Source organism: Sapajus apella, unplaced genomic scaffold (assembly GCF_009761245.1).
Source record: "Sapajus apella isolate SASKATOON/1434 unplaced genomic scaffold, GSC_monkey_1.0 scaffold22, whole genome shotgun sequence".
NCBI lineage: Eukaryota > Metazoa > Chordata > Mammalia > Primates > Cebidae > Sapajus > Sapajus apella.
This window is the reverse complement of record NW_022436962.1, coordinates 1,753,079-1,772,492: the sequence shown is the minus strand read 5'-3', so window position 1 is coordinate 1,772,492 and position 19,414 is coordinate 1,753,079. Positions and strand designations below refer to the sequence as shown.

Sequence of the window (19,414 nt, the reverse complement as noted above, 5' to 3'; positions counted from 1 at the left end):
CTTGGCACTCTGAATAAAATTCAGATACCTTAAGTTGCATTAGAAGGTGTAAAGTAGAATGGGCGTGACAGTCATGAGACCACTGAAGGTACTCATTACTAGCATCTCATTTTATCTGCCTATTCAGGGCCTATTAGCCTTTGTCTTTTCCTGCAATGTTGGAAAATCTATTAAGAGTGTACTAAGCTGTGTACTAAGCTGTTTTTAGATTATAATAAAACATAATCAATTCATTCCCCAAAGTTAAAATTATGCAGGTTATTAATGCAGGCCAAAAATATATTTCATCTTAGGGTAGAAAATGAGAAACAGAAGACATTTTTCCTGAGCAATTAAACCTTGAGGGGAAAAAAAAAAAGTAACCTCTTAAATTATTTACCAAACAAGAAAAATAAGTACTCATAAAGTCACAAAACTTCCCCAAAACAGCTGTCTCCTGAACACTGGTACATCAATATCAAGGAAACTTATTTAGAATATTAAAAAAACAAAAGATCAACAATAAAAATACATGAATGCATCAGAATTGCTACAAAGAATGACTCCTGCATTCCTGCCATGTGAATAATTCTTAAGTTTCCACATTACTAAAACTGATAAGAAAATACTTGGAAATACTTAAAATGTTTTCTCTACTGCATCAGAGTACTAGCGATAGAGAAAGGGAGATTAAAAAGAACAGTCAGTCTTTGAGGAGACACAGAAGGTCACAAAGACAAACAGAAATATTTCCTTCTTTAATAAATTATTTCTTGCTATGTTATACTAGAAAACACTAAGAGAGTTGAAGAGTATTTTAATTTTCATAATGAACAAAGCAAACACAGCAGAACAGTAAAAGTATCTCAAGTGAAATCTGAAGGAGAGAAATTAAGATGCTTAACACAATGGTGTCTGTATTCCATCTCTTTAATTGTCTATAGTTACCAAAATTACTGCTCACAGCGGTATTACATGATTTACGAAAGGCGGCTGTATACCACTATCACCTTCAAAGGTAAGGAGCAATAAACTCCTTCAAAATTATCTTCAACTTTTCCAAGCAAACAGAGTTCAAAGTTCCTAAATCACCTTTTATTTATGCTCACAGAATTACATAATGGTCATTTCATGGTATAAAGTGTTCAGTTTCCTGAAATCTCTAAGTTCTATGCTGCTTCACTATCAGACTACTTAAATATTAAGGAAAATCCAAGTGATATTTTATAAGTAGCATTGCTTCTATAAAAATAATTCTATATAACACACCCACATATACACACCATATGTAGGCATAAATTTATATGGATATACACAAAGGTGTATATATATTATGTGTAGGTACCTAAGTAAATGTACCTATTTATGTGGGTGTGTGTGTACATATACATATATGTATAAAATATTAAATCCTGTGTAGTTTTTTCAGATAATTTGTAACCTTAGGACTTCAGAATATTCTAAAATGAAATATAAGATAGATGACAGTCTTATACAAAAGACTTACTGGTAAACTGCATTTGGAATCACTGGCAGTTCTCCTAACTGTCTGACATGGGCTATATACTTTGTCCAGATGCTGAAACGGAAAGTGTAGGTATCCTGGTAAACAATAAATCAGAGTTATCAAAGAGAGATGGGACTGCTGGGAAACCTTTATTGCTTTAAGGATCCAAAGGTCAAGAGTGTAAAAGACATTTCAAAGTGATTTTACTTCCAATACAACCTCTACATTCGAATACAAACAAACAAAAATGTGTCTAAAAATATAAAAACAGCCAAACCAAGGAGGTGAACAAGATTTTTAAGTTATAATATTTGAAGATAACAGTTATCTCCAAAACATGGTTGACATTCTAGCTAATTTATTAATGTCTGTGGTGAGCAGAATTCTAAGATGTACCTCACTCCCCCAAATTCTCAAGTCTGGTTGTATAATTCCCTTCCCTTGAAACAGGGCATGTGAATATTATGAAATATTCTTCCCATTTAATATAATGTTATGTAGAAGAAGGGATTTTTCAGATGTAATTAAGGTCCCTAATCTGCTGACTTTGAGTTAATCAAGAAGGACATTGGCCTGGATAGTGCTTACCTAATTGAGTGAGCCATTCAAAGAAGTCAAGAGAGAACTGAACCCAGAGAAACTCCCCTGCAGGTCTTATGGGAGCACAATGGCAGGCTGTAGAAAGGAATGTAGTAGAAAATGGCTGGGAGCCTTGAGAATCTGAGAATAGCCCCCAGTTGATAACCAGGAGGGAAGCAAGAACTTTAGCCATGTAACTTCAAGAACTGAATTCCCCCAACAACCAGCAAACATGGAAAAAGAAGCTCAACCTCAGTGAGCTCAAAGCCCCAAAGGGCATCTTGATTTCAATTTTCTAAGACCTTCAGCAGAGAATCCACTACTTCTGACCCACAGAAATGTAGAGTTAATAAATTTGTGTTGCTTAAAGCTGCTAAATTTGTGGTGATTTGCTATGCAGCAATAAAAAAATTAATACAAAATACAATTGTAAACACACAAAAAATCAGTATGTAAAATTAATTTTATGTATGTATGAAGAAAAATCGTTTTAAGGCTCCTACCAAATTCAAAAGGAATGACTCACAAGTGGCAACAAGGTAGAAAACACAAAGTCAGCAATTTAAGAAGATAGCTTAGGCCAGGCGCGGTGGCTCATGGCTGTAATACCAGCACTTTGGGAGGCCCAGGCGGGTGGATCACGAGGTCAGGAGTTCAAGACCAGACTGGCCAACATGGTGCATGGTAAAACCCCATTGCTACTAAAAAATACAAAAATTAGCTGGGCATGGTGGTTCGTGCCTGTAATCCCAGCTACCTGAGAGGCTGAGGTAGGAGAACTGCTTGAACCGGGACCCAGGAGGCGGAGGTTGCAGTGAGCTAAGATTGTACCACTGCACCCCAGCCTGGGCTACAGAGCGAGACTCTATTTAAAAAAAAAAAACAAAAACATAGCCTATATCTAAATATACTAGAAATAAGAAGCAATAGTCTTAATTATTTATTTGGTGCAGTGCCTAACTTCTGGCAGAAGACAGGCATCCATTTAAATTATTTGTATTGCATATTTCACTAAAAATATTTTAAGAATAATATTCGTTTCCTTCTTAGCCACTGTGATATGGTATGACATTCTCTGGCAGATAACAAACCTCTGAGTTTCTTCTCAAAATATTTATTAGGTTACATTTTGTTTTATTTCTATTCTAACAAAATAATTTTTTTAAAAATTTAATATTAAATGTATACATTTATAGTTTATTCCATTTGTCTCAAATTGACTTACCAACAGGCAGTTATAAATACAGGCACTTACAAATAGTTCAATGAATAAAGTATATTTTGTGAAATGAACTATTAAAATTTATAATATATTTTAGTAACATTTTCTATTGACAAGCTGAAATTTTAAAATCCTCTTATTTATATATTTTTGAGATTAATTTCGTCTCACTGGGTCTTGATCACCAAGTATGTTTCTTGACATCAGAATAGTAAAATAAACAGTATAATACGGTATACTACAAAATGGAGCATCTATGAGTCCCATTTAACTACAATAAAGAAAATATATGGCATATACAGCACAATTTAACTAAAATCTGTTTTGTAACAAGAGTTAATTTTCCTTTAAAATTCTGATTACTGATAATGAAGAAATTATGATGAAAAATTCTAGATTTCCTTTTATCCTAAAACTCATCTGGGAAGTATTTCATCTGACCACAGCCTCAGGTATTCCTTTGTCACTAATTAGAGAAATACTGAATATTTCAACTATAAATTGCTTAATTATATTTGTCAGCCTGCTCTGAAGCAATTAATTATTTACTTGTAAAAATCTTTGATGCAATGCTATCCAGAGGTTCATTTCTGGAATACAGACCAGCAGCTGTATTTCCTCTTCTACCCCAATTAAGCTGAAGACTTGAGATAGTGAAATATATTGTTATGATGTACGATGATTTACAATATTACTCACTATAAAGAAATGAATCATGTTCATTACAATTCAAACATTCACTGCTGTCCTTTATAAAGCTTGAAGTCCCTGTTCTGTTCCTTCACAAAGTAAGTTCCTATGATTTTTTTCCTGTTGTAATCTATTTTATAAAGAACTGCTTACAGAATAAGCATGTTCAGAAAACAATTTTAGAATTTCTTAACTCCCCAAGCCCACTCCTGTAAAAACAAATACACTGAATATCACAGCAACTCTCTATGAGACCAGAGCGTAAAGCAGGAAGAAATCACTGTGACTGTTAGACAACCACTCATGTTATCTACTGAGCCCTGGAACAGAGAAATGTATCAGAGGTAAAACAACCAACTTATATACATCGATCTACTACAAATTTACTGAGGTCTGTACTATCAGCTAGTGGCTTCCCAGAAACTGAACATAGCCAGGTAAGCAAAGCCAACATGGTCTCTGTGCTCAACAGAAATTTAAGTCTGATGGGAAATACAAACATCAATAAAATAATTACACACATAAATACATCATTATATTACTAAGTGCTACGTAGGAAGGGTACTCTGAGAGCACTTATACCATAAAATACTCTTATGAGTCAAAGAAAAATACTTGAACAAGTGATATCTAAGTTAAGAACTGAAGTACTAACAGAAATGAAGTCAGCCAAGAATGGAGAAGGAGAGCATCTCAGGTAGATGGAATTGCATACATGAATTCCCTGAGGAAGGAAAAAATTAAACACATTCAAGGAAATGAATGGCTGATATGCCACAGCAAGAGGGAAAACAGGAGTTAAATTCTACAGCAAATATATGCTGAGCACAAGCTCTGTGCCAGGCACTGCTCTAGGCACTTGGGATATGTGAATACATAAAGCAGAATCTGATCTTCTCTGAGGGAGCTTATCTTCTGAGGGAATCACACAAGGATTACTCAATCTTATCAAACATTTTAGTCTTTACTCTTAAAGTGAAACCCTAGAAATATTTTATTGAAAGGAGATTTTTCATTTTTCTTTCCCCTCTACCGTCGTAAAGACTGATGGAGAAACAGATTTAAGGCATGGGTGCTGGGAGATAATTAAAAAGCTCTCACTCTCTCCAAATGAGGGGTGACAGGGAGAGCAATGGAAAGGGAGCTGGGTGGGGAAATTGGAAAGGCATTTAGAAGGAAAAATAAACAGAATCTGGTGAGATTGAAAAGAAGAGGTAAGGGAGAGTGAAATGTCAAATAAGAGTCCTGGTTTCCAGAGTGCACAACTAGATAAACTGGTGCCAAGCCTCAAGTTAGGGAACATGGGAGGACGGGTAGTCTATAAGGAATTTGTTTACAGACATATTGAGCCACATGGAGTCAGAATTTAAAGACAGCTCCATACTAAAGATAAAAAACTGGAAGTCAACAAGAGTAGAGAGAGTAATTGAATCCATAGGTATAAATGTGAATATGAAACAAACAAACAAACAAAAAAAGTCAGGACTGAAACTTAAAATTCCATCATTAAAGGCCAGGAAGTAAAGAATGACTCAGTTAAGAAAAATGATAGTCTCCAGAGAGGTAGGAAGAAAATCAAGACACTGTGGGACTCAATAAGCCAGTGGAGGAGTATTTTAGAAAGAAGAGTATGAAAAGCAGAGCCAAATGCTTCTGAGAGATCAAGCACAATGAAGACTGGGCAAAGTCTTCTGGCTTTCAGGAGAGAGGTCATTGAAGAGCCATTATGTGTGGTAGGTTGGAAAGAGGGTCAGGAGTAAGTGTCTGTGAAGGAAAAAAAAGAACTAGGGTAGTAACTGAAGGAAAAGGCAGGCAGAGGTAAGGGTGGAAGGATTTAAGAAGATCTGAGATCATCTTATGTAAAATAGCAACACGAAGTCCAGGTGCAGTGGCTCACTTGAGCACTTTGGGAGGCTGAGGCAGGTGAACACCTGAGGTCAGGAATTTGAGATCAGCCTGACCATTTTGGTGAAATCTCATCTCTATTGAAAATGCAAAATTAGGTGTGGTGGCGTGTGCCTGTAATCCCAGCTACTAGGGAGGCAGAGACAGGAGAATTGCTTGAACCTGGGAGGTGGAGGTTACAGTGAGCCGAGATCACACCACTGCACTCCAGCCTGGGTGACAGAGTAAGACTCCATCTCAAAAAAATTAATTAAATAAATAAAATAAAATAGCAACACACCTCCTCCAAACTCCTTATTGTCTTTCTTTAATTTTTCTTCATTGATTTTATCAACATCTGGCATATTATATATTGTACTTGCTTTTAGCATTTTATTTGACTTGCCACTGGAAAATAAGTTTCTTGAATGAATAAATGAATGAAAGTGAGACAAGTATGTGTACATGTGTATACATATAAACATGTTTAAACTAACAGTGACCTGAGAATATTTAAATGATGAGATAAGGAACTCAGAAGTACACAATGGTTGTGGATCTAGGACTGGGAACAGATAACGATAGAAATTAAGATTTCTGAGAATATGGGCAGAAAAAGGACAGAGAACCCAGGTGGAGGGGCACAGAACAATCCCTCCAATCTAACAAGAATATGGTAACAGGAGAGAAGGAGGGGAGAACAGCAACCGACAGAAGTATGTCTATCAGGTTTGGCGATGGGAAAGTGAGGGCCCTCCTGTCTGGTGACTTCTATTTATTATGTAAAACTAGAAGAATGAAGTCAACTTTGAAGAGTATAAAAGGATAGATTTCTGTGATCCAAGGAGGCTAGAAGAAGAGTAGTGATCAGAGGCTTAAATGGAATAAAGAAAATGGTGAATACTTATCAGATATCATACATGGGTACAGGCACAGATGGACGGGTATGTGTACATACATTTGTATATAAGTCTTTAAAAAGTATATATATAAACATACTATATTACTTAACCATCATAATAACCCTGTAGGACAGGTATTACTGATCCAATTTTATTGATGTGGAAGCTGGCTCAATCATTAAGACTAAATAACTAGGTCAAGATGATATAGGACCACTGATTAAAATCCTTTAACTGCCGTCAGAATTCACCAGTGTAGTTTCAGATGTCCTGTTATAATTTTCCATTATAACTCACACTTTTGTTTATATAACTTATTACAACTGTAGGTATGTAGTTTTATATTAGTATTTGTCAAATGCCTATTTCTCCCACTAGACAATGAGTTCTAAAAAGCAATAAACCATGTACCTGGCACAGAGTAAAATGTCTAATAAATGAAAAAATAAAATATAGAGCTATTTTTTTAAAAGCTACCAATTGGTATTAACTATTGAAGGGAATAATCTGGCAATGGTTACTCTGTTTTAAAATGTGCATATTCTTACTCAGTGATATTATTTATATGAATCTATGTAATAGAAATAGATAATAGAGTATGTATATGGTTGTATTGATGTATATAAGGCTTTGTACTTGAGATTCCTCTGTAAGAATAAAAAATGAAAACAATCCAATTATTAACAAAGCAAAAATAAATTGTGATGTGTCTGAGAAAAAATGCATGATTAGTATAGATTTTTATATTTAAGTGTGTATAAAGATAGCAAGTAAAGTTGGGAAGGTTTTATGCACATAAAGGTTAGAGGTTATTTCTGGGACGTGGGAATGAAGGAGAAAAAGGAACGACCATATAAATAAAATTGGGTCAGTAACACCTGTCATATAGTGTTATTATGACGGTTAAGTACTATAATATGCAGTATGTTTATATATAATTTTTAAAGACATATGTACTAATGTATGTGCACATATCCATCCATCTATATCTGTGCCTATCTACCCAGGAAAACAGCCTTTATCTATAGTAAACAACCCAGGGAGCCAGCATGCTGTAATCTAGACTTGCAGGAAGCCAGATTGCTATCTCTAGTGACAATCTAGGAAGCTAAACAGTAACTTCTATAACAATTGATTAACAACTGACAGCTTCCCTAATTTTGTCACTGCTTCTAACTAGGACCAACCAGAGAAAGCCAAGTATGAACTTCTAACCAATCACAAAGACGCCCTATTTCTAGTCAGCTGGTCTATGGCTTCTCCATGCCAGCAGCTTTCCATCAGGGCATACCTGAAGGCTTCCCTTTTCTTCCCTCTATAAACGTTTCATTCCTTTACCTGCTTTTAATTCTCTGCCAAGATGCAGGTGATGATTGGCTGACTCCCGTGCTACAGAAAGCTCGAATAAATAGCCTTTGTTTTTCTCATTCAGTTATTCTCTGTTTCTAGATGGTTCAACTTGCCTTCCATAGTAATAGAAGTTTAACTAGACGCACGGTAGGCTGAATGAAGACTTTATTTTCCAGCCTTCCTTGCAGCTGGATAGGTACATGAGACTACTACATTCTGGCCAAGGGAATGAAGCTGAAAATGTTGTGTGGCAGGCAGCATTCAGGAATGTGCTTTAAGAGAAAGCCTGAATGTACTCCTTGTCCCTTCAAGCCTAGTGTGACTTAATAAGCTAGAAACAGGCTGGATTGCTAAAATAATTTTGACAGAGCAGAGCTACCATACAGGCCCAACTTTTATGTGACAGAGAAGAACAATAACAATAATAATGGCAGCAACAGCTACATTTACATAGCCTTACAATGTGTGAGGCATTCTTCTAAATTCTTAACAAATATTAATTCAACCATTAAAACAATCCTGTGAAACACGTTCTATTATTATTGTGTTTTTTAGAAAATGTGACACAGAGAAGCAACTGGCCCAAAGACAAAATTTTTAAGCTACTGTTACTTATGGGTTTCTATTAATTGCAGCTGAACTTAAACCCAATTAATATGCCCTTAGAAAAGAAAGCTAAATAACTTTTATGTGGCCAAGGTAGGGGTTGATATCCAAGGTCTGACTGCAAATCCCACTTTCTTTGATGGATCCCTCCCAGAAATAGGTCAGGCTGCTCTAGAATCACTTTCTACCTCTTTTGCTCATGTCCAGAGACATAGGATCAAGAAGGGTCTGCTCGGAGAATCAAACAGCAAAAATGTAACTTGACTTACAGAAGACAAGTATCTTGGCCTCTTTCCAAGTTGGTTTTGGGGTGTTCAGATTTTTAAGCTGACCAGTGTAAATATCACCAAGTAAACCAGTTTCAGAATTATGATCACTAATCATCTATTTATTACATATCTACCAGATAAGCCTTGCATTGAGGTCTTTAGTTTAAAACACCTAATATCCCTATATATAGTTTAACAGGCAATTCTATTAGGGAAAAAAAAAAAACAAAACGTTAACATTTTTAAAAAACTTACCTTTATCATTCTGGATAGGTCGCCAGCATCTGCCAGTTCCAACACTATGTTTAGTTCATTATCTTCAATGAATGAGGCATAATATTTTATTACATTTGGATGGTTGAGTTGCTGAGAAAATAAAAAGGGCATCAGAAGGTTTTTTTTACTGTAAATTTCCAAGAATCACTTACAGTTTTGCAACTTAAGAACAAACAACCGCATTTTTTAAATTACAGAAATCTTAACATGACAGTATATTTTTCTTTAGTGAATTTTGAAACAAATATGGCAATTATTAAAAGTAAACCCCAGGTATAAATTAACTTAATCTTAATATTCTTTATTAGGAAGAATATATTTTATACTTAAATCTTAATTTAAAAGTACCGCTATGCCCAATAAGCGTATCAACAGATGCAAGAAGTAAATGACAGAATTAGGTCACCAACTGCTAAAAATTACATCCTTCAAAATGAGAACTTTCATTTAGGAACACTCAGTGATAAATGAAGATCTTTTTACTCCTACTTTGAAGTTACAGCTGGTCCTAGAATAACTCCAGCTAGTAGACAAAACACAGTTGGTATCTACTATGCTATATCTACCTATTGCTTTTATATCAAATAATATAAGCATACAAGACTTATTTATGTGAGCCAATTCATAAAATCATCCCTAAGAAAAATTTTTCCCTATATAAATATATGTATCAGTCCCTACTCATTTACAATCTTTTTGTTCAATCTTTAAACACATTAATACAAGATGAATTGTTTCTCAGAGAAATTATGTAGGACGTATGGGTAACTTTCTCCAACCTAAAGTTTTCTCCCCAAATTTCCTAGGATGACATGCTATTTCTACAGCAAAAGTTTATATATTTAAGCCAGCTACTTCACGTGCCAGGAAATAACTACAATTAACAAAACAGTCAGAAAACACAGTTTATTTTGACCTTACTCTTTTCCTTTCTGTAAATCTGGTTCATCTTAGGCACTAACACAAATGGACAGCATTAAAAAAACAACCAAGTCTTAGCTAAAAGCTAAAAATACAACATAAGCCATGGCATTTCTCAAAAGAAACTTCACTAGAAAAGAATCAGTGCAAAAATAACTGAAATCTCAGTGATATTCTTAGTGGATGAGAAACTAAAAAGCTAATTCCTGGCATACTCTATATGCATTCTCTCTAAATCTGGAAAAAGGTTTTGAAACATTAGAAGATGCATGTGAACCATTTGGATTAGTCCACATTCTCAATATAATACATGTGGAGATAATACTCATTTGTATTTATATTACTTAACCGTTAGAATATGTCTTGTTGCGGTGATCAAGAAAAAAAATTCTTCAATGTTTTATGCCCATTTTATCTATTTCCTAGTTTGAAATGAGAAACAAAAGCTGATCCTACCAAACGTTCTGATCACATTGTTTAACAATAAATCCAAAAAATAATTACATTCTTCAGTATACTGAGATTCAACCTTACATAACATTACCTGAAATCAGTGTAGCATCTTAAAAATCTTTTTGTGTTTAAGTGTGATGTTTTAGTAAATCACTTTTATCACCATGTCCAGATATGTTCAAAATAGTCAACAGTTTGTTATTTACCTTAAGAAGATCTATTTCTTTGATACAATCAGCACGTGCTTTGGCATCCATTAAATCAAATATCTAAAAATAGAACCCAGAATTATTTAATAAAATGATAACCTATGGTTCAAGCTATCATGTAAATTCATTTTTAATACTCTACATGTAATTATATGTACACTAAGGAATTTTCTTTCTGATTATGGAGGTCTGTAGGCATCTTATGTTACCAACAATGCTTATATTTTTGGCAGTCAAAATTTAAAAATGGATAAAGAGAAGTTAGATAACCCTGAGTAGGTCTTAAGCTCCAGTAAACAAAATTAAAGTTGTGATTATTAAGATGATAAAGTAATGGCTAATATATGATGAGCAATCAATATATGCTAGATATACTGCACAACCTTATGAGGATGATAATAGTAGTATTCCCATGTTACAGAAGAAGAGAAGCTTTAGAAAGTTAAGAGACTGACAAAAGGTCACACAGCTAATCAACAGAGCAAGTAGAATTCATTCTTATCCAACTAGAACCCAAGCACTGAACCATTCATCTGTTCCACCAGATCATGTCTAAAAGGTCTGAAGTATGCATTCTTGACAAGGGTGGTATTATTCCAAGGGGGTGAAAAATGGTCCTTTGAGGAGAAGGGTGACAAAATTTTACGCTATTAAGTATAAAGCATAGATACACATACAGTACCGCAAATAAATAGATATACGGTATTTGCGGTATTAAAATTTCATGGGTGGAGGTAATTAGGAAAACATGTCTAAAAAGGCAGCTTGGGGGAAAGACAATGAAAAAAAGTTTGAAAAATATTAACTATTGTTAAAAACATAAAAATAAATAATACAATCAAAAAGATATTTCATGTGTCTCTGAAAACACAAATCCTCAACGTTCTAAGCGTGTGGAAAATAACACTAAAAAGATATCTTAGAGACTGTACACATATACACAAAACTAAGTCAATACTGCAAGCTGATTAAAACACTGATTACATAATAAATAAAAAAATTAATGACATTTTTAGTCATCAGCTTGATCAAGTCTTCCTGATTCAGCCAGCCAACATTCCAGGAAAAGAAGGTACAATGTGAAAGGAGTGACAGAATCCAAGTCTTTTTAATTAAACAAGTAGTTATTAGACACCTACCAGAGAGGGTTGGCCTCTTTACATATGATGTTTAAACTTCCTTGCAATCTTATAAAATAGATAGTAATGGTCCCGATGTCAAGATGAGGATTAAGGCTCAAAAAGATTAAATAATATGCTTATGATCATAAAACTAGTAAGGGACAGAATTAGGACTTGAAGCCATATTGTTCTAGCTCCACAGTCAGCGTTTTCGCAATTAGCCAGGCTGTTATGAAATCTAATGCATACTCAACTATCTAATAAGTATTAAAATATATGCATGTGCAAAGTGTAGTATTAGAAACCTACGGAAGGAATTCCTCTCATGTAGGGAGGGGGTAACATTAGAGGTGAACCTTGAAAGAATTATAGGATTCTGCCAGCCAGAAACAAAAGATATCTAATGCATGAAAGTAAATAAAGATTAAGGGCATATAATTACAGCTTCTAAGAGGCAACTTTTTCTAGGTATCATTCTTAATATCCAAAGATACACCAAGTTCTGATTTTTTCTAAATCAAAAAAATGAAGATATTAGATAAGATTATAAAACAGAACTAAAACCCATAAACTCACTGCCTTAAAGAATTTTAGCTGTGCTCAGTCCCTTCCATTTCTTGTAAAAATACATGTGCTTTTCACATAGTGAAAATAACAGTATATAAAATTATATATATGCTTTTTCACTAACATTATATCAAAATAGTTTCCTATTTTGTTTCTACTACTTCTAATGAAAACTTCAAACATCAAATTTACATTCTGCAACTTTTAATGTAAAACAGTTGAGCACTGTATATTGTTACGATTTGAAAAAATATAAAGCCTTACCTTAGTTAATGGTTTACAAAAAGAGACAGGCTAGATTACATCAAAGTCTCTCCCACTTAATCAAATAACAGAAGAAGAACTATGTATGCTGGTACATATATTAAAAATACTAACTTCTTTTTTCTTCATTAGCAGTAATTCTAACCATGTCAGCCACAGTGAACTCACGTTAACTACCATGATTTCAGAATGGAATGCAATGGAACCACAGCAAGGAAAGGAAAAGGGGGGAAAAAAAAGGAAGGTCTATGAGTGGCAAATCACTGTCACAAAGCTTGCATAAACTATCTAATGAGATATGTTTTGGCACACATGAAGCTGTTGTATACATCAAACTTTAACAAATGGGCTAATAGGTTAGATATAAATGGACACCAGTGGCACGGGTTAAAAAAAATACCAGTATTAAAGAACAAACCATATGACTCCATTAATGGAAAGAAGAAAAAACCTTGCTGAAATTCTCTTGAAGAGCACCATACTTTTACGCTATACATAAATGATTAATATGAATAAGTACTGAGTACTAACAACCTGAAACTGTTAATGTCCACGCTTTCTACATATAAAAATCCATGCTGAATGCCATCTTACTATCACATTTTATTACAGATACAAATAAGAAAACCATCTTGCAGTCCTTTAAGATGTACAGTGTCAGATGCAGAATGCAGACTGCAACACAGAAAATTAACATGCAGCTTGTAAGTGCTACTTGTATCAAGTGATGTAAGAACATTAACGGGGGTGAGTATGGCTGGTTGGTGGGGCTCTCACTAGCTGATTCATATAAGCAGGAATGCGTAATGCCCTTCAGGAAAAAAAAATATATATATATGTATAAAAATAAGTACAATTGAAAGTTCTTGACTTAAAGGAATAAGCTTTACAACTAGCAATTTCACATAGAAATGCCATTCATTCCCCAAAAGGGATTACTATATCACATGTTAAACCATAAAACAAACACTAATGGAAATCGAAAAATTTGAACTTGATGTTAGTTATAGGTATGAAACACACACACACAGACTACCTGCACTTTAAAATCAAAATGGCATGATAAATAAATAACTGACTCTTGACACATCATGAATGCTGATGTCATTGTCAGGAAATGCTAGTTACAAGGAATTTGAGATAACTCAAAGATATGCGGGAAAGCACAAAATTGTGTCCCAGATCTTGATGGAATTCCTGGTATTTTGTTTGTTTGTTTTAGGAGACAGAGAAAAAATAATGCCCGTATAGTACCAGTAATTAAAATGAAGAAACTCACAAACTTGGAGATATATATAACATATAAATAAAACATATATATATAAAATCTTTCAGTAATCAATGTCTCTATGATGTGGAACGACGTTTTTAAAGAACAACAGAGGGTGGGTGAGATGAGAATGAATAATATGTGTAAGATTTTAGGAAACCATAACGAGATATAAAATATCAAGACAGGAACATGCTACATAGAAAATCTTTAATTCAAGTTATAAAAATTAATTTACAATTACAAACTGACTAATTTTTTTTTTCTTTTTTTTAAAATTGTACTTTAGGTTCCAGGGTACATGTGCAGATCATGCAGGATTGTTGCATAGGTACATACATGGCAAGGTGGTTTGCTGCCTTCCTCCCCTCCTCACCTGTATCTGGTATTTTTCCCCATTTTACCCCTCCCACCCCCGCTGCCCCTCCCCTAGTCCCGCCCAACTGACTGCAGTTTGTGCTGCTCCCCTCCCTGTGTCTACGTGTTCTAATTGTTCAACATACACTTATATGAGTGATACCATGTGGTGTTTGATTTTCTGTTCTTGTGTCAGTTTTCTGAGAATGATGGTTTCCAGATTCATCCATGTCCCTATGAAGGACACGAACTCATCATTTTTTATGGCCACATAGTATTCCATGGTTTATATGTGCCACATTTTCTTTATCCAGTTTATTCTCGATGGTCATTTGGGTTGGTTCCAGGTCTTTGCTATTGTTAACAGTGCTGCAATTGACTTTTATTTTTAACTGAAATTTCAATAATATCAAAAGTCACTCCTCAAATGCAGGGAGAAATAAGCATTGTTGACACATCTAAAGCAAAACTAAATTCTGAGCCAAATACATTTACAAATACATTTAACTCGAAATTCAGAAGTATCTTATCTTTCTTTTTCTCTTAGCCAGCAAGTCAAGAAAAAAATAAATACTTAATCTTTAGATTAAGTCATTCCCAAACAAAGATTCCAAGCTGTCTGGTGATTTTATGAGCAAGAAAAAGCAGTATGTCTTGGGTAAAAATATGGCCTTTTAAGAATATCTTACATATAATATGTACAAACAAGTCTTCAGGAGGTATCATTTTCATTCAGCTCTATCAAAGTTTCTTCAGGTTTTTAAACTCATACTTGGTAAGAGCAAGAGATGAGCTGTGGTTAGGCAAATAATGACTGATTAATTCTTGGTATTCTCTGAATCATTTTAAAGGTTTGCTTTTGTCATCTTAAAATTTTGCCAAAATTACTCATAGCTAATGAAACCGAAAAGGTTAACAATAGATTTCTTAAAAAGAAAACAGAATCCTTCAAGTAACTTAAGAGAAATGCCCTTAAAAAGACATGTGTCAAATTGTTAGAAGACCATTTAAAATGCAGAAAAGTACTTAAAATGATATAGTAAGCAAGTCTGAGAAACCCAGTATATCTCATTTTAAATAAATGTTACACAGATGGAAATGTTAACTAAATACCTCCTGGCCCTCACCAATTTACAGAGCCTGAACAAAGAACTAGCACCAAGTCTCTAAAATGAGTAGTTCTGTTGTCCATGAGGCAGGTCTGCATTCCTTCTCCTTCTGATCTTGCCCTGGATGATGCCACTGTTATTCATACTGTTCTTGCCTCTCTGAGCCCGGTAGTATAATGATGCTTCTGTCTCTGTGTTCACATTGTCCAGTTGCTGCAAAGATATTCCTCAACCTTTGTTGGTAGGGAAGAGAAGAAGAAAGGGAGCCCTAAATCTCTCCTCCACATAAGAAGTACTTTTGCTATCAGCCTGCAAATTTCCGGTTCTCTTCTTAGCTGACTGGTAGGCAATAACTTTCCCTTTCAGAGCCTCTCTCTTTTATTTGAAGGGGGAGAAGATGGGTGACGGGGTTAGAAAATCTGTAGCAGAAGGGCCGTGGCCTCTCTATATAGAAATCACAATCATTGAACCAAGTAATCTCCAAGTAATTAAAGCCTCTACCACTAGCTCTTTCCTGTCTAAATTCAAAGGCATTCTAACCGGTGTCTCCACTGGTTTCTGCTGGGGTAGGGAAGAGGACAGAACTTAAGCAAGGTGAGTCCATGAAGAGCCAGAAACTTTGCACCTAGTTTTATAATCCAGTTTCTGTCAACCTCCTCCATCATCCTAAGGCATCAACATGTCTGAACTAGAAATTAAAAGATCAGGGCTCAATTTCTTTCTTGCAAATTCCTTACATCTCTGGCAAATCATGATATGAAGCTAGGTATCTGTCTGAATCACTAGAAAAAAATCTGTGTTTCCAAAGGAATGCCTTTTAACCCATAGGCCAAGATATACTAGTCTAACTTCCAGTCCATCAGTAAGCTCTGTTCAATGGATTTCCTTAAAATTAGAAAATTAGAAAAATTATTATAAATTAATATTTTATTCTGATTTGTGAGAACTTGTAGCACAACAAAACTTAGTCAGGGCTGAGGCTACAGATTAAAGAACCACTCTACAGAAGTATACTGGAAGCCATGAGTGAGAATATGGGTATAGAAGAAGCAACAACAACAACAAAATCTTTATCTTAACTGTGAGAAATATGACAAAAGGAGTAGAAAAAGGAGGAACAATTGAGGAGGATACAAAAAGGACATCTAGAGAGGTAGGAGAAGCAAGCCTGTGCAGTCACAGAAAATAGGAGAGGCGAGTTTTAAGGGTGCTATTGGTACTAACGCAACAGGTTCTATAGAGATATGAGTAGGAAAGTGAACTGATGAATAATGATTCTTATTCACTGTTAATATTATTATTTGCAATATTTGACATTGTTATTGTTTACTGAATACAATAATATGTTCTATGCAAGTAACAGTGGTCTATGCAATCTTAAAAAAAAATCAGACTTCATCACTCACTTGTATAAACCCGTTTAGGCCATTCATACGTTTATAACAACACATAACATATAAATTACATATAAACCTCTCGCCACGGCCTACAAACAAAACTCTCAAAAATCTGATTCCCATCTAGTTCTGTAACCCCATGCTACTTCTCTCTGTCACTCCATTCACTAAAATCACAAGGATTTGCTCTTAGTATACTTTAAATCCGTCCCATTGTTGAGAGCCTTTCTGTTTGCTTTTTTTTTTTTGAGACAGAGTCTCATTTTGTCGCCAGGCTGGAATGCAGTGGTGCGATCTCGGCTCACTGCAACCTCCGCCTCCCAGGTTCAAGCGACTCTCCAGCCTCAGCCTCCCAAGTAGCTGGGATTACAGGTATGTGTCACCATGCCTGGCTAATTTTTGTATTTTTGGAAGAGATGGGGTGTCACCATGTTGGCCAGGATAGTCTCGATCTCTTGACCTACTGACTTGTCCGCCTCAGCTTCCCGAAGTGCTGGGATTATAGGCGTGAGACACCACGCCTGGTTCTATAGCTAGAACCTTCCTATCACTACTCTTCAGGTAACTGACTCCTTATCCTCCACCTCAGCTTAAATTTCACATCCTCAGAGAGACCTTTGCTACACACTCTAAAATGTTCTCCTCCAGTCTGTCTCTAATACCACAGTATGGTCATTTCCTTTTTGCCTACAATTATTTGCTTGTCTATTTCCCCCACAAACATGTTGGATTTAATTACTGTGTCCCTAGTGTCAAGTACAGTGTCTGCCATATAGTAGATCCTCAATAAACATTAAATGAACATAATAAAAATCTTCAACAGAGAATATAAACAGTTGCTTCAGTTATATTTATCCATGTAGCATGGCCACTAGAGGAGTTTATAATTAAAATTTTTTAAAAATAAACTCATACAGTGAAAATATGCATTATCATACTAATAACCCTAAGGTACCAAAAGATGAAAAAGAAAAGAAACTCTGGAACATCAAAAAAGGACAAAGGACTAAATTATTTCAGTGGTGTCCACTTTATTATTTAAACACTTTAACATTAGTAATCTATTTATACTATATAGGAGCATTCATTATAACCCCAAAATGTTAAACATTCAATAAAATTGGAAATTTTCTGTTTCTCATATGTTTAGAAATGCTTAAATAAGATTGCAAGTACAAGTAATTAAAATTAAAAAGCCTTAATTTTTAAGATAAAAGTCTATTCCACCTTAACAAGTAAAAACTAATATTAATTTACTAAATTGTCCTGTAATTTTTTAAAATGTCATTTATGAATTGTTCTTACAAAAAAAGCTTAGTTTTCATTCATTCAAATAACAATTGGGAAACTGAAAGGACGTTTATAGAGATTAAATGATGAAGTTCATAAAAGCTGTGAGATAAATTTATTAATCACACTGAACACTGAAAAAGAGACTGAACATAGAGCCACAGAGGTTATAAATATGTTAAAAGCACTCTAGCATTATGGAAGCACTACCATTGTCCACAAATTTCTGATCATATATAATCCTAATTTCTAATTATATATCTAATTTAGATTCTAATTAGGATTAGATAATCTAATCCTAATTTCTAATTTCATGTCTAATTTAGATTTATGCAAACATGCAGAATCTAAAATCTAAAATTAACATGGTAAAAAAGTAACTTATCAATAAAAGTTAAAAAGTTATTTTCTTGAAAAATGCTTTAAAGCAACTAGCAAACATAAGTAAATAAAAGGAAAGCATTCAACATCAAAGAATACTTTGGGGAAGACTTTTTGAGATCACCTGAATAAAAAGGTGAATCTGTACAATATTATCACTTTATGTTTATTTGTATAATAAATACATAAAGTATGTTTTTTAGCTTTTCTTCCTAAAAATATTCTCACTGACAATGTCTGCCACACAGTAAAATAGTGTTATCTAGAAACAAAGTTAAGAGTAAACAAAGAGAAATTAAGCATCAATGGACAAAGGATCAAAATACCTCACATATTATTTAAAAATGAGAGTAACAACTGTCTAAGAACTAAGGAACAGTAAGATCCAAAATTTACATTACTATAACACTATGTCAGATTGATAAAATAAAAACCAACTTTAATCCTATAGCTCTAATCAATGAGCAAAATATATAAAATAGAAATTGCATATATCATATCAAAGTAAGTTTTTGATAATCTTCCAATACAAAGAACTTAATTTTTGAGAGCCAGCTCACAAACTCTGTGGAGCCTCTTTCCTAAGCTCCTCCTCAGACCTGTTCTCCTCAAGCCTGCTCCTATCACAGTGCCTATCTCATTATTTTAGGTGTCTTTGTTGTACCCTCACTAGAATCACATGAATCCCATTATCTTCGTCCTAATCTTCCAAAACCCTTACACACTGACCAATAAACATTAGATGATCGATAAATACCAGAGAAATGAATTTAATGATCAGCAGAAATAGAAGCATTGAAGAAGGAGGCAA

General features: G+C 34.4%; 1 protein-coding gene across 4 annotated transcripts in view; it reads right to left on the bottom strand.

The window, feature by feature from the left end:
- Nucleotides 1–19,414, bottom strand: part of NEK7 (NIMA related kinase 7) — a 150,177-nt gene that overhangs the window by 42,903 nt on the left and 87,860 nt on the right. For all 4 annotated transcript variants that reach the window (XM_032288634.1, XM_032288637.1, XM_032288635.1 and 1 more), the window contains 2 exons: nt 10,845–10,907; nt 9,244–9,354 (listed from right to left, as the gene is read on the bottom strand). In XM_032288634.1, the coding sequence (XP_032144525.1) occupies nt 9,244–9,354; nt 10,845–10,907 (174 nt within the window). The remainder of the gene's footprint in view (nt 1–9,243; nt 9,355–10,844; nt 10,908–19,414) is intronic.